At 39.5% G+C, this 13,657-nt stretch overlaps 1 protein-coding gene across 2 annotated transcripts in view; it reads right to left on the reverse strand.

Annotated features, from left to right (window-relative positions):
* Positions 1–1,322: 1,322 nt before the first annotated feature.
* Positions 1,323–13,657, reverse strand: part of ankrd27 (ankyrin repeat domain 27 (VPS9 domain)) — a 54,474-nt gene continuing 42,139 nt past the window's right edge. The window contains exons 22-29 of one of the 2 annotated variants that reach the window (XM_055648351.1): positions 13,464–13,580; positions 12,976–13,173; positions 11,824–11,943; positions 10,175–10,348; positions 7,794–7,908; positions 6,339–6,420; positions 3,864–3,936; positions 1,323–2,173 (exon numbers count right to left, since the gene is read on the reverse strand). In XM_055648351.1, the coding sequence (XP_055504326.1) occupies positions 1,859–2,173; positions 3,864–3,936; positions 6,339–6,420; positions 7,794–7,908; positions 10,175–10,348; positions 11,824–11,943; positions 12,976–13,173; positions 13,464–13,580 (1,194 nt within the window). In that variant the 3' untranslated portion in view covers positions 1,323–1,858. Of the gene's footprint in view, positions 2,174–3,863; positions 3,947–6,338; positions 6,421–7,793; positions 7,909–10,174; positions 10,349–11,823; positions 11,944–12,975; positions 13,174–13,463; positions 13,581–13,657 lie in introns of both variants that reach the window. The other variant, XR_008724835.1, reaches the window with a different exon arrangement.

Raw genomic sequence — 13,657 nt, forward strand, 5'->3', positions numbered from 1 at the left:
GATGGCTGAAGGTACAGATGCTGCTGATGGCGACACAGAAGAGACAGTGGAAATGGTCAGAAAAAGGAGAGCGGGAGAAATCGGTGTTTGGAGGACAGTGACAGACAGCATCTGCACAAGTAAATGGACAGAACGTTTCTGAAGAATGGTACTAACTGAAAACTTCACAGAGAGAACTAGTCCTCCATCATGTTGAACCCGACAACAATGTGAAATCTGGCACTTGGCAAAATATAGGTTAATAAAGCCTGATCATGTGACTAGCTCAAAATTAATTGGGGTTGATTAGTGCATTTGATATTCGGTACAACAAACTGCTTTTTGAAAGTAGGTTTATAGATGTTAGAAGCAATATTAGCTCCTTGGGCAATAAGTATTCAATTTGACATTATTCTAAAGTGTGCACATACAATGGTAGTAAAATTAAGTTAGGACAGTAGCAGGCTCTGAGATAGCATTAGTTTGATGAAATGGAAAGGTGTAAGTAGCGAAAATGCTGCACGTGTGTGAAAAGAAGGTGGACAACCTTTTAGTTTATTACTTCCCACTGTTACCAAATGCTCCAACTGCCCCAAACCAAACATGCTCACCCAATGCATCCATTCTGCTTGGAGCTGGGATGTCATTTTCAGCATGGCTAAGTTCAGGGTCTATTTCTCATCAAGTTCTGCAGATATCCATCTAAATCCTTGATCATAGCTAATTAGGCAATTATTATAATTTATCATTATTTTTGTTTGCCATCTGCAAGGTTGTAACAATGAATTCAAATGGGAATTTTAGTCCAATTTTGTTATTTGATAGTTACCAAGTTAGATCAGGATTTGCCTAAACACCTTGCATAGAAGACCATATAACGCTTTAATCTTTTAAAACAATGATTTTCCTTACTCTCTCATTATAACTGGAACATCACTATTGACCCCTGCTCAGTTCAAACCATTTTTTTAAAATCATAGCAGTTATATACAACAATAAGAATGTGAACAAGTATCTCATTACAATTTTAAATGGCATCTTTAGATACCCCGATATCAGATGTGCAGATAACGTGCAGTCTCATAACACGGCTGGAAGTGTGTGCGCGTGTGTGCGTGTGCGCGTGTGTGCATCACAAGAGTATTTATGATAACGTGATTATTAACAATTTTAACACCAGGTAAAATGTCAAAACAATCGTGTCTTCAGAAAAGCAACCTGAATCCATGACGTTAGAGTTGATCAATAGATTTGACTCTTACTTTCAATCAACTGATTAGACTAATAGATTTCACCATCTATCCTGAAAGCCTCACCAGTAGGAGGGGACATAAAAAGTCACATTTTATTTTTGAATATTTAATCTCGTAAGAAGCCACATTGCTTATGCACATATATAAATTAAATGTAAGGCACACATCATTATAGAAATTTCCCTTCAAAAACACAGACATCAACAGAAAGAAGCTCGACAGGAAGATTGGCAAGAGGTTAAAAAATACATTTTTGATAGGTTCAAGTGGTCTTTTTGTTAAAAACTATCAATAATTGTGAGTGAAGAATAGTTATATACATATACACAATACAGGGCTTGCAATACCACATAGCAGCCTATTGATGAAGCTCCATTTCCCTATTCAAGTGCAAAATAAAATATTGCTACTGTAATATCTATATTCTTTTGGTCTTAAGTGCTTTTCCCTTTGCGACCTCACAGTGGGCATGCTTCTCCATGGATTCTGATGATCTTCATCCAAAGATTCAGTTTTGAACTGGTTAGATGACTGAAGTAGATAACAGGAGGCACAGTCCTTTTTTTTTTTAAGGTACTGAAGAAATCAACAACATGTTGGATATCATCACTGTTTTGAAGCACCTGTTACTTTTTAGTTTCAGGAAAACTTGAAGTGCTGTGTCTGTCTATCTTTGCATCTCGAGATGTTTCAATATCTTGTGAATGATTACAAAATTCTCCAAACTTTGCCACAAATTCATTGTTGCCATTAACATCATCCGCTTCATCAGGTAAACGCGGGTGTATCTTGCCTGGATAATCCATCTTGCTGATGGTTATTATTGGCAGTCTCTCTCTCCCAGTTTCAAGTTCAACATCAGAAATAAAAAGTGACGATCCACTTTGACCTTCTGCCTCGATGTGCTTCAATGTTCCTTTGTCAAAAGTCTTGATTGCCAACTGTTAGAACAGGAACATAAATGGAGGCTGGGTGGATTAGTCAGAATTTTTTTTTAATTTTTTTTTTTAATACATTTTCAAGTTGGCAATTAAGGCAAATATTGGGAAAGCTGCGTCCTTAAAGGATTGGTGTGGAGACCAAAGTGACTTTTTCATTAAACAATTTAATGGCTCATGCTTGATACTCGTACACAGATCTCGAGAGCAGAATTTGTGATATTGACCTCTGATACGCAGAAGAATGAAATCGGTGTCGTGTTGGATGGTGGGATTACGGAAGTAAATCCAGGCTGGGCCCATGTACTAGATGGCCTTTAAATTCAAGGTGGAATATCGTTTGAAATGGAAGATATTTACAAACCCAAGAAACAAGACTATTCAGTCATGTCAGTGTTGATCAGAATGTAACACAAAGAGTCAGTTATTAATAATTATGTCACCTCTGGGAAAAACAGTCACAAGGAAAATTTGGGTTGGTTTTACCTCATGGCATGAAGCATTGTAGCACAATAAATGAATGGAACAAAAAAACAAATAGGTTTGATTTATTACCTAAAGCAGAGACATGATTATTAAAGTTGCATGGTTATCAAAGTTGAAAATAAAATATTCTTGAATTCTTTGTTTCAAAATTACATGTAAATAGTCGGGCAGCTCAGAAAATAAAATGACGATCACAAATCAGAAAATCAGTAAGTAGAATTAGTATGGTTAGAAACAGATGACAAAACTGACCCGTTGGTGAGGAAGGATATGCACACTGCCCCTACCAGGGTAATACCGTTGGGAGAATATTTGGTAACGTTGACTTGTGGGAGAGATGAGCAATATACATGGAATTTATGTTCACTGGAATTCACACAAACTGGGAAGATGAATTAATAGAATAACATTGCAAACCAAACAGGAAGACCCTGCCTGCTGCATTGAGACGATTGTTACAGAGCTACTGTGATCATAATGACTGTAATTAAATACATTACTCCGAAATTTGATTTAAACTTCTAAGCTAGACTTGAAACCAATTACATAGATATAATGGTCACATTACTGTACTTTGAAATATTAGATTAAAAATATCAAACAAGAGATAGCGAGCATTTCCAAAACAATTAAGGAGAATTATCATGAAAGTGAAATAGTGCAAAACAAATCTAGCAGTTATGATATAACTGGAGGAATGAAAGAATCCAATAAGATGCCAAACAAAATAACCATTTGAGTTGGGGGTTTAATGTTAGTGGAGGGCCATATGGACAGTGGCACTACGGTAGACTTGCCTCACAGCGGCAGAGACCCAGATTAGATCCCGACTACCGTTACTGCCTATATAGTTTGCAGGTTCTCCCCGTGACCGCGTGGGTTCTCACCGGTTGCTCCGGTTTCCTCCCACACTCCATAGGCGTACAGGTTGTCATACAATTGCTTGCACAAAGTATCTTGTGACATTTCTGTGTTAAAAGACATTATACATGGAAATACATTATACATGGTGCGCAATAGATGACACTGCATCTACTCAGTTCCTGACTTGCAAGGTTTCTTGCAAGATTTGTACGGGTGTCAGAGGTTATGGGGAGAAGGCAGCAGAATGGAGTTAGGGAGAGAGATAGATCTGCCATGATTGAATGGCAGAGTACACTTGATGGACCGAATGGTCTAATTCTGCTCCTATCTCTTATGATCTTACCTCATGGATTAATTGTTCATCAAATCTAGGGATACTTTTATCTCTTGTCACAGTCTTTCTTAAATTCTTGGATCTAAAAAAAACTTTTGACAGTTAAAAAAATTGTTTCAAGAACACATGATTCTCCTTAAATAGATGCACCCCATTTTTATAACATATAAGTGGGTAGATCAGGGAACACAACAACATATTTTCATGTTTTTCCAGAGTGTTACAGCACAGAAACATGCCCTTCTGCCCAACTTGATCACAGCGACTGGGATGCCCCATCTACACTAGTCCCAGCTGCCCACGTTTAGCCCATATTCCTCTAAACCTTTAAAAAGTCCAAATGCTTTATAAATGTTATAGTACCTGCCTCAACTACTTCCTCTGGCAGCTCCATGTGAAACAGTTGCCCCTCAGGCACCCATTAAATCTCTCCCCCCACCGCCCGCACACCTGATATCTATGTCCATCTCGAACCACTCCTGTGAGCAAGTCTTTGCTCCTTACAGTGTGAAAGATGTATTGATGTGTCTACTCTGCAGTAGAGTTGGGATCAAATGTCCTTCACTGCATTCATTGCAAGTTACTATAACACGAGTGCAGGGGGGCCGTTCAATTGAGGGAGTGAGCGCACAAGAGTAGTGAATATTTACAGCTAGTTCATTACACCAACAGAGTTACCATTATCATTTAAATATAGTTATGTAATCAAATAGAGCTACAAACACCAAAGATTCTACAAACACATTCTACCTGCTTAATTGCACTTAGGGTCCTTATCTTAAACTAGTTTTGGGGGGATTTTTCACTCAGTCACCGTTAAAGGTGCGGAGTAAAGTTTAGAGCTTGCCTAATTTCCAACAGAGGTTATTGAACCATCAGGCATCGTTGGACCAACACTTTCACCCTTTTGTGCTCTAGTCCTCTGGAGGGAAACATCTGCCTTGTTGGTTGTGAGACATTGTAATTCACACAGATCCTCTCTGCAGTCTACATCACATCAACGTGATCTGGTGCTCATTATCCTCTCTGCATCTTGTTGCTCTGTATATATTCTAATCAAATCAAGAATCTGCCTTCAGATAAGTTTTTTTCTAATGAGCACTCCATCTGAGACCTTAGTCACATTTATAAAAACAAAATCAATCAGGTTTATCAGGCATGGTCTAACAAATCCGTGCTATCTTTCAGTATCCCAGTGAATATCTCTATCATGTTAAACCACTCTTTCCCAGTAATTTTGCAAAATAAGATTTTAAGATAACTGGTTTGTAATTCCCCAATTTCCTTAAATAGAATTATTTAATTGTCATTTAAATTGAAGAATTATATAGGCAATATCTGCAAAGTTCTCATGATTCAAAAAGAGTTACAATGGAAAAGTGATCAAGTTTGGCCGATATCCCTCTAAACCTTTCCCAGCCATGTACCAGTCCCAAGTGTTGTTTAAATGCTGGGTTATTAGATCTATATATATCCATTATAATTCAGTTATTATCATAACTATGCTGTTCATGAAACATTCACACAGCATTGACTGTTAATTTAATCTGACTCATGAACAAATTTAACATGGGCCTCCCCTATTTTGTATTCTGGGACATTTAGTGAGCATACCCTGAATTTCATGGATGTTAACGTTCCACGTTAAGAACACTTTTTACCGCATGCTTTATTAAATCCCTGCATTCATGATTTTGCACCTTCCAAGTTGCTTTAAAGGATCCCAGAAACAACTTCCACGGTAGTGTTGCCGTTTCCTTTACAGGACAAAGTTGTAACCACAAACTCTACATTTCCTGCTTCCCTCTATGTGGTCTCTCTTCATTGAATTGATTTATCCAAAATTAAAGGTTTCACAACCCCCCCCCAATACTTTCACTGTTGCCAATCTGTACTGAGCTTTAGTGCCAGAAGTGCATTTAAAATTATAATGAATCCCAATGTTCTAAAACAAATCAACTCAGCAAAACTGCAGCAACAGCTCCATTTGATCCAAGGAATGGCACGTTCTACTGCATGTAAATGTATAAATTGAAGGTCAAGACAAGGTTATGTATGAGCTAAATTTGTGAATTTCAAGTTGGAAAATGAATTGAACTCATGTTTTCAAAATGGTAAAAACTTGGTTCTATTATCAACAAGAATGGCAAATACTTCTGAACATAATTTAAATATTTCCAAACATAATTTAAAACACGATGTGCGAACTCGTACCAATCTAACGGGAACACTCACACACGTCAGTGAGGACTGATCTGGAATGTGTCAGTTTGAACAGGAGCAACCTCCCGTTCAAATCATTAATGTTTGAATTATCCCATCCACTTACAATGTTTGAAAAGTATGCTATCAGGCACAACATCTTGAAAATGGTCATGCGAAGAACATTCATAGATTAAAGTTAACCTAACTAAATTGTGGCTCTCATTAACAGCAGCCAGCAGCATGAATCCTACCCACTTCACTCATTTACATTTCACTCACTTGTCAAATTGATGTATGGACTGTGCAAGCTGTATTTTACCGTTCGACTCATCAATTGCTTCTACCTTCTTAAGTGCATCATCTAGAAAACAAAAGAAATAATTTTTGAAAGACATCGTAGAGACTATTAAATCATTGAAAAGTGGAAAAACTCAGGGTCTGGACGGGTTTAGTAACGAATTTTATAAAAATTGTAATGATTTAATCCCCCCACGTTTATAAACCCTTTATATTCAAGCATTTAAAGAACACTTTACCACAAACTCTAGCTGAATCAACCATCCCATTGATTCCAAAAAAAGATAAAAATCTTGAGGAGCCTGGATCCTATAGGGCAATAGCCCTTCTAAATACGGATCAGAAGATACTAGCCAAGACTTTGGGTCGTAGATTAAGCCTAGTTATCGGGTTAATAATACATCCAGATCAAACTGGGTTAATACCTAAACTACATTCGTTTTATAATTTGAGACGTTTGTTTAACATAATGTATTCGCAGAGAATGACAAATGAAGATCTAACAATTATTTCTTTAGATGCAGAAAAGGCTTTCGACCAAGTGGAATAGTCTTATCTTTTCACAGTGTTGGGAAAATTTCAATTGGGAGAATACTTTACTTTATGGGTGAAGCTTTTATACACTAATCCGACAGCTAGAATATTGACAAATCAAATGCTTTCACCTAAATGTTATTTATCTAGGGGTAACAGACAAGGATGTGCCCTTTCCCCGATGTTATTTGCTTTAGCCATAGAACCCCTTGCTGAGAGTATCAGGTCCCATTCAGGCATTTATGGATATAATACCAAATACACCACCAATAAAATATGGTTATATGCAGATGATGTGCTTCTAAACATTACTAATCCCCAAGTTAGTATTCCAAATGTTCTAAACATTATAGAATAATTTGGTTCTTTCTCAGGATATAGAATAAATTGGAATAAAAGTGAAATTATACCAATAATAGAACAAGACCCTTCTCAACTCCAAACATTTCCTTTCAGAATTGTTACTGAAAAGTTCAGATATCTCGGAATTTACGTGATTATAAAGTATTCGTCACCGTTTAAAATACACTTTCCACCATTAATTACTCAACTATATGCCTACATTTACTTTTTTCCGATTCACTTATCAGTTTATAAAATGTTAAAACTGAAGCTGTACGAACATCTGTCAAGTACAACTAACATCAATGTTTTCCTCTTCCATGAAGCCACAGATCCTATTTGGGAGTACAGTCCCACGTATAGAGATGACTATACCCCACCTCCCCTCCTCCTGTCTCCCCACGCCAGTGGAACCGGATCATTCTTCCTGCAGATGAAACAGGGACACGACACCCATATGCAGCATCACTAACAGGACTACCTAAATCAACAACCGACTTAAATTCTACGTTAAGCTGCAATCTGGGCAAATTATTTAATTTACAGGGAGAAATTACTTACATTTCTTTTTGACATTTGCAGGCATTGGCTTCCGAACGGCATTTACTGCGATCACATGGCCCTGTTCCGTTACCCGAGCAGGCACAGTTTCCAGAATCTTCAGAATCTCCACATTCTGAACAAGTGAAGGAGAAACACAAAATTAAATGCTCTGTGTGATTATGGTGCATTCACATTGGCCTCCAATTAATCTGGAGTCAGACAGCATTTTAATGCAACCACCGTATTTCTCCGCGTCCAAGACGATATTTTTTTTACTCTAAAATAAGGGCCAAAAATGTACCCGCGTCTTGGAGGCAGAAGGTTAGGCCGTGCAATGCCACTCTCGTAGCGACTGCTCCGCGGAACTTGCCACGCCTTAGATCCTGGAACTGGTTGAAGTGGGAAGCGGCTGTAAAAGGACAGCAGCGCTGTGGGGGGGGGGGGGGGGGGGGGAAAGAGTTCCTTTCCACAGCAGGTGGGGAGTCTGGCCCGGGTCAGTATGGCCTAGGCTGCACAGTTGTAAACTCGGTTGGGCCGCCAGGGGTAAAGTTGTGGGGAGGGCAGGAGCGTTGAAAAGGAGGAAGTCGGAGATCATTCCAGCAACTGACTCACTGCTGCCATCTCAGCGCCTTGTTCCTACACGCAGGTGCCAGGGACAGCTTTACACCAACAAAATAAACAATCAATCCCTGAATATGTTGCGTTATTTGTCCAGATTTAAATGCGTTTCTTATTTTTCTTCACTTCCCTCATGTTCTCAACTTATGATGACCATCTGATCTCAGCCTCATGTATTTCAATTCATCTATTGGATTCTTACAGAGAGGTATTTCAGATTTCCACTACACAGTGCATGAAAATTATGCTTCCTGCTTTCACTGGGTTTGTGTCTCTTGTGTTGGATCCCTTCCATACAGAGCCACACCAAACCACCATTATCAACAACCTGTACTCCTAGATCCCTCTTTTAATCTCTGGCCTTTGTCCAATCATTTGCTATCAAAACCCCTTCCTCACCCGTATCCGCCCATTATTTGCCCAGCTTTATCCTGTCCCTTTTCCCTTCCAGATTCCCCCTCCCCCACCACAATCAGAATGAAGAAAGGTCCCAACCCACAACGTCACCTATCCATGTTCTCCACAGATACTGCCTGACCCGCTGAGTAACTCCAGCACTCTGTGAAACGTCACCTATCCACGTTCTCCAGAGGAGCTGCCTAATCTACTGAATCATTCCGGCACTTTCTGTAAACTAGCATCTGTAACAACTTGTTCCTACATTTAGTAAAATATAAAGTGTGACAAAAATTGCTGCAAATACATGGATGGTCAGGTTACATCTGTGGGGACCATTAATAAGATTTGTTTGAGTTATTCCAGCACTTTTCTGTAAACTAGCATCTGTAACACCTTAACTAGTTCCTTTACCCAATTACTGAGGTGTGACAAATTGCTGCAAATACATGGATGGTCAGGTTGCATCTGTGGGGACCATTAATAAGATTTGTTTGATTATTTTAGAACTGGATAAGAGAAGGGAAGTTTTGGAACTTAACTAGTTCCTTTACCCAATTACGGAGGTTCACCTTTGATGTGCCATTTTAAACAGGGGCGAACATGACTTTGTGAAAATGCAAAATGATGTTTTTTTTGATGGGTTTATGGGAAAAGAATAGTCAGCGGGTTTTTTTCTGAACAGTTTTGCTGAACAATTTTTCATAAACATTTCTCAATAAGATTCATTAGCATTTCTCAAACAGATATTTACAAGGGAAATATGGGATGGCAAATGATGTTGGCCTTGAACTGGCAATTCTCAGCATGATCTAGCTCCAATTCAACAGGTCCCTGGGGATCAAACCTGAAATACTTGGTACAGTTCTCATCTTTTTATGATGGGAAGGATGTACACATTAAAGGCTTATCAAATGATTCCTGGGATGAGAAGATTGTATTTATGATGTTAAAAAGACAAACCCACTATAGTTTCTGGAGCTTAGATGGCACAAGATGATCACGTGAAGGGTCCAGATTGGATGTCTGCAGAGATTGCTTCCTTTAACCAGAGAGGCAGCTCCTCTGGCCTGCAGTTTCAGGGGAAGAGCTTGGCTGTTTGAGATTGTCAGGAAGAATCTCTTCATACAGCCAGTCCCAAATCATTCAGTTTACCTCAGAGTACCACGTATGGTCAGTTCGTTTCAGCCAAATCGGATCTCAATCGATTTTTGGAATGGAGGGGAATCAAGGAATAAGTGATACAAGTAGGAAAAAGCCCAGGGCAAATTTGTCACCAAGTTTTATCCAGGCTTGTGGGACCATTCAGCCTTCTGATATTCCCTATGATTCTATATTCCCTAGGACTCTATGATCTACAAGGCGCTGTCGGTTGAAGTATTTACCTTTCCACAGACTGCTTCTGCAAAGTCCACTGGTGTACACTGTTGCTTATTTCGCAAATTGACTGATGCTCCATTGGACATGAGCAGGTGGACCAGGGCTTGATACTGTCCTTTCACAGCTTCATGTAGACCAGTATTCCCTTGGTTATTGGCCACATTGACAGAGGCACCATGCTGAGGATTTGTACAATAAGCAAACATTAAGGACATATGTGTATATAGAAAAGGCAAACTGGCTGCCTCGCCAACAGTCTGTCTGTCCCTTCCTTCTTTGTTGTGTCTATGTGTTAAATGTATGTTTTTAGTGTTCTTTAGCTTGTTTTATATGGGTGGGGGGAGTTGGGGGAAACTTCTAATCTCTTACGTCGATGGAGATGCGTTTTTTTCCGTATCGTATCTCCGTCCGCACTGCGGCCTAACATAGAGGAGCTGGAGCGGAGCCTTTGCTGGAGACTGACTTCGAGAGCTCCACCGCAGGTGCCTGCAGACTTACCATCGCAGAACCCACTATCCCTGTCGAGGATCGACTTTGGGGCTGCGGACTTTAACATCTGGTTAGGGACCGACTTCGGGAGCTCAAAGTCGCAGGAGCATCGATCGCCCCGACGCGGGGACTTTGACTGCCGAAGCTTCGACTGCCCCAACATTATTAAGCAGCGCCCCGGGTACAGTACGGGAATGTTTCCTGCATTTACCTGTTTATAACAAGGTGATGGCTCATTTACATCCAATAGTTTATATTTAGAAAGGATTAGTTATTGATTATAATACGATAGATACGATTGTAAAAATTAAAAATAGTTTGATCCAATCTGAAAATTTGCTCTATAATCTGAATAAGCAAACTACAGGCACGAGGCACGAGTGGACTATAATAGTCTTGGAGGTTGCATCCAGAGGCAGAAACTAAACATGCAAACGCCAACATTTATAGAATTACACGCAATATGTATCGCTTGAAAGTTCTTAAAAAAGGGAAAACTACAGTGCCAACAATAAAATATAAGGCCAAAGGGAAGCCTTAATCATCAACATAAAAAAGTAAAGTCATGATGGTGAGAGAAAGATGACCGATGAGAGCTTTCACAGATACGCAAATGAAAGATGGGCACAAATTAGTGTGGGCGTCACAGGGCTGCCAACTCTCACCCAATGTTGGCAGCCCTGGTGTCATACAGTCTGAAGCAAGATAAATCACGTTGGAGAATAACTAAATGGCGGAGCAGTGGGGAGGAACTGCAAGTTTGCATCAACAATAGAAAATAATTATATTTAGAAGAGGATGGAGAAAATTAACTGAGGTTATAATACAATAGATATGGCTAAACTGTGATCAAATTCCTTCGCACAAAGTAAACCCCAAAAATAGTTGGATCCAATCTGAAATGAAAATTTGCTCTAGAAGCTGCAGCTGAATCTCTGAATGGCACCAAAGTGAAACTAGATCACATCTCTGGGATGGGATTTGAAATACTGTGTTCTTAACCAGTGATGAATTCCACCAAAAGAAAATGCAACTACAAATAAATAGGTTTGTTTTGACTATGGAGTTGAAAGTGCTAAATATTAGAGAAAAACAGATTAGTCAGAATTAGAAGCTGTATCTCACCAATGAAAACGACGGCATTTCACACACGTGATGTTCTTACCTTCAGCAGCAATTCAGCAATGTCCAGATAGCCTCGAAAGCAAGCATGCAGCAACGGAGTGTTACCAAACAAATCTTTCTTGTTCAGTTTGGCATTATAATTCAGCAAGTATTTTACTATCTGTTTCCAAAAAAAATCAGAACAGGTGGTATTAATCTAAAGATGTAAAGATAGTTCTATATTGTCAAGGACAAGAATGATGAAAGGAAACGGCAGGAGGAATCGTGAGGAAGATATCTGTGGATAGAGGGGTTTGAAGTGAGAGAAGACAAAGTGTGTAGAGTCACAGTGAAACAATGTAGAAACAGGCCCTTCGGCCCAACTTGCCCACACCGGCCAACATGTACCAGCTACACTAGACCCACCTGCCTGCGATTGGTCCATATCCCTCAAAACCTGTTCTATCCATGTACCTATAACTGTTTCTTAAACGTTGGGATAGTCTCAGCCTCGACCACCTCTTCTGGCAGCTCGTTCCATACACCCACCACTCTCTGTGTGAAAAGGTTACCCATCGGATTCCTATTAAATCTTTTCCCCTTCACCTTAAACATATGTCCATGATTCACCTAATGTGGACAAGAGACTCTGATCTATTCCTCTCATGATTTTAAACACTCCGATTTTTTTAATGGCATTTCCCAATTGAATCTGGTCTTCTAGCCCACAGTTATATAATTGGATCTATTTACATTTAAAACCCTAATATTTTAATCGCATTACTCAAAGAGAAATTCTATTATACTACGATCTCTCTTCATCAGAAGATCCTGCTGTTAAATATTAATTAACTAATTGGCACAGTTTCATTCAACCATACGGGGTAGTTCCACTGTTAGTCTCTCAGCACTTTATATGAATTTATTTTCCTGATTCTACTAGAATTGATCTGGGATTGTGCTCTGAACTCCAACCTTGTGAATGGATCAGATTCCCAGTGGAAACTGTGCCAGGATTCCCAATGTGTGGAGTTCTGACCCCGGCATACCTCCGTGTTTAGTTCATGAATGTCAAACATTTGTTCCTCGATACAAAAAGGAAAGAATATACAACTCAAAGGTGAAACGCTATTTTTAAAGAGTAATCATTGTCAGGAAACAAGTCTGAAATATTTCACAAACCAAAACTTTATTGCAAGCCAATCTCGTTTACCTGTAGGTCAGTGTGTTGGCACGCCAGGTGGAGTGGGGTCGAATGATGGGAATTTTTCATGTTGACATTAGCACCATGGCGCAGAAGAAGTGAGACCAAGTCAATATGTCCGTGCAGAGAGGCCACATGTAACGGAGTAAACCCATCTTGGTTGGCAGAATTCACACCCAATCCATTTACTGTAACACTGGAGAGTTTCTAGAGAGATCACACCCACCATTAGTCTTGGGATTATCCCGATATACAGCAATCCCCAAATGTGGAATAACAAGCACGTATTGTAAACACTTTCAAACAAAGGTGGAGCAAGACTAAAACAAATGATCATTTCTAGAGCAGTCAAGGTAGATCATTGCCCTGGGTCTAGAACCAGGGTTTCTTGCCAAAGTCATCAACTATAGTTTTGGAATCATATCTCAAATGCTACGATCATCGTTTAAGAAACCACAAGATCGCATTAACAAACAGCAAGCAGCAGGTGACGCTACCTTCTGTGCAGGTTCACACTTGGGACACCAACACAAAGGGTGGCAGAATTCTGGTTTCAGTACAAGTCCATCTTCCTCATCTGGATCTTCGTCCATCCATTCAAACAGATATCGTACCTGCAGGTAGAACACACAAGATTATAAGGAAGGGGAAGGGTGGGTAGAAGAGAAATCTTTGCTAACTTCTTGGAGAA

Source organism: Leucoraja erinacea, chromosome 17 (genome assembly GCF_028641065.1).
Source record: "Leucoraja erinacea ecotype New England chromosome 17, Leri_hhj_1, whole genome shotgun sequence".
NCBI lineage: Eukaryota > Metazoa > Chordata > Chondrichthyes > Rajiformes > Rajidae > Leucoraja > Leucoraja erinaceus.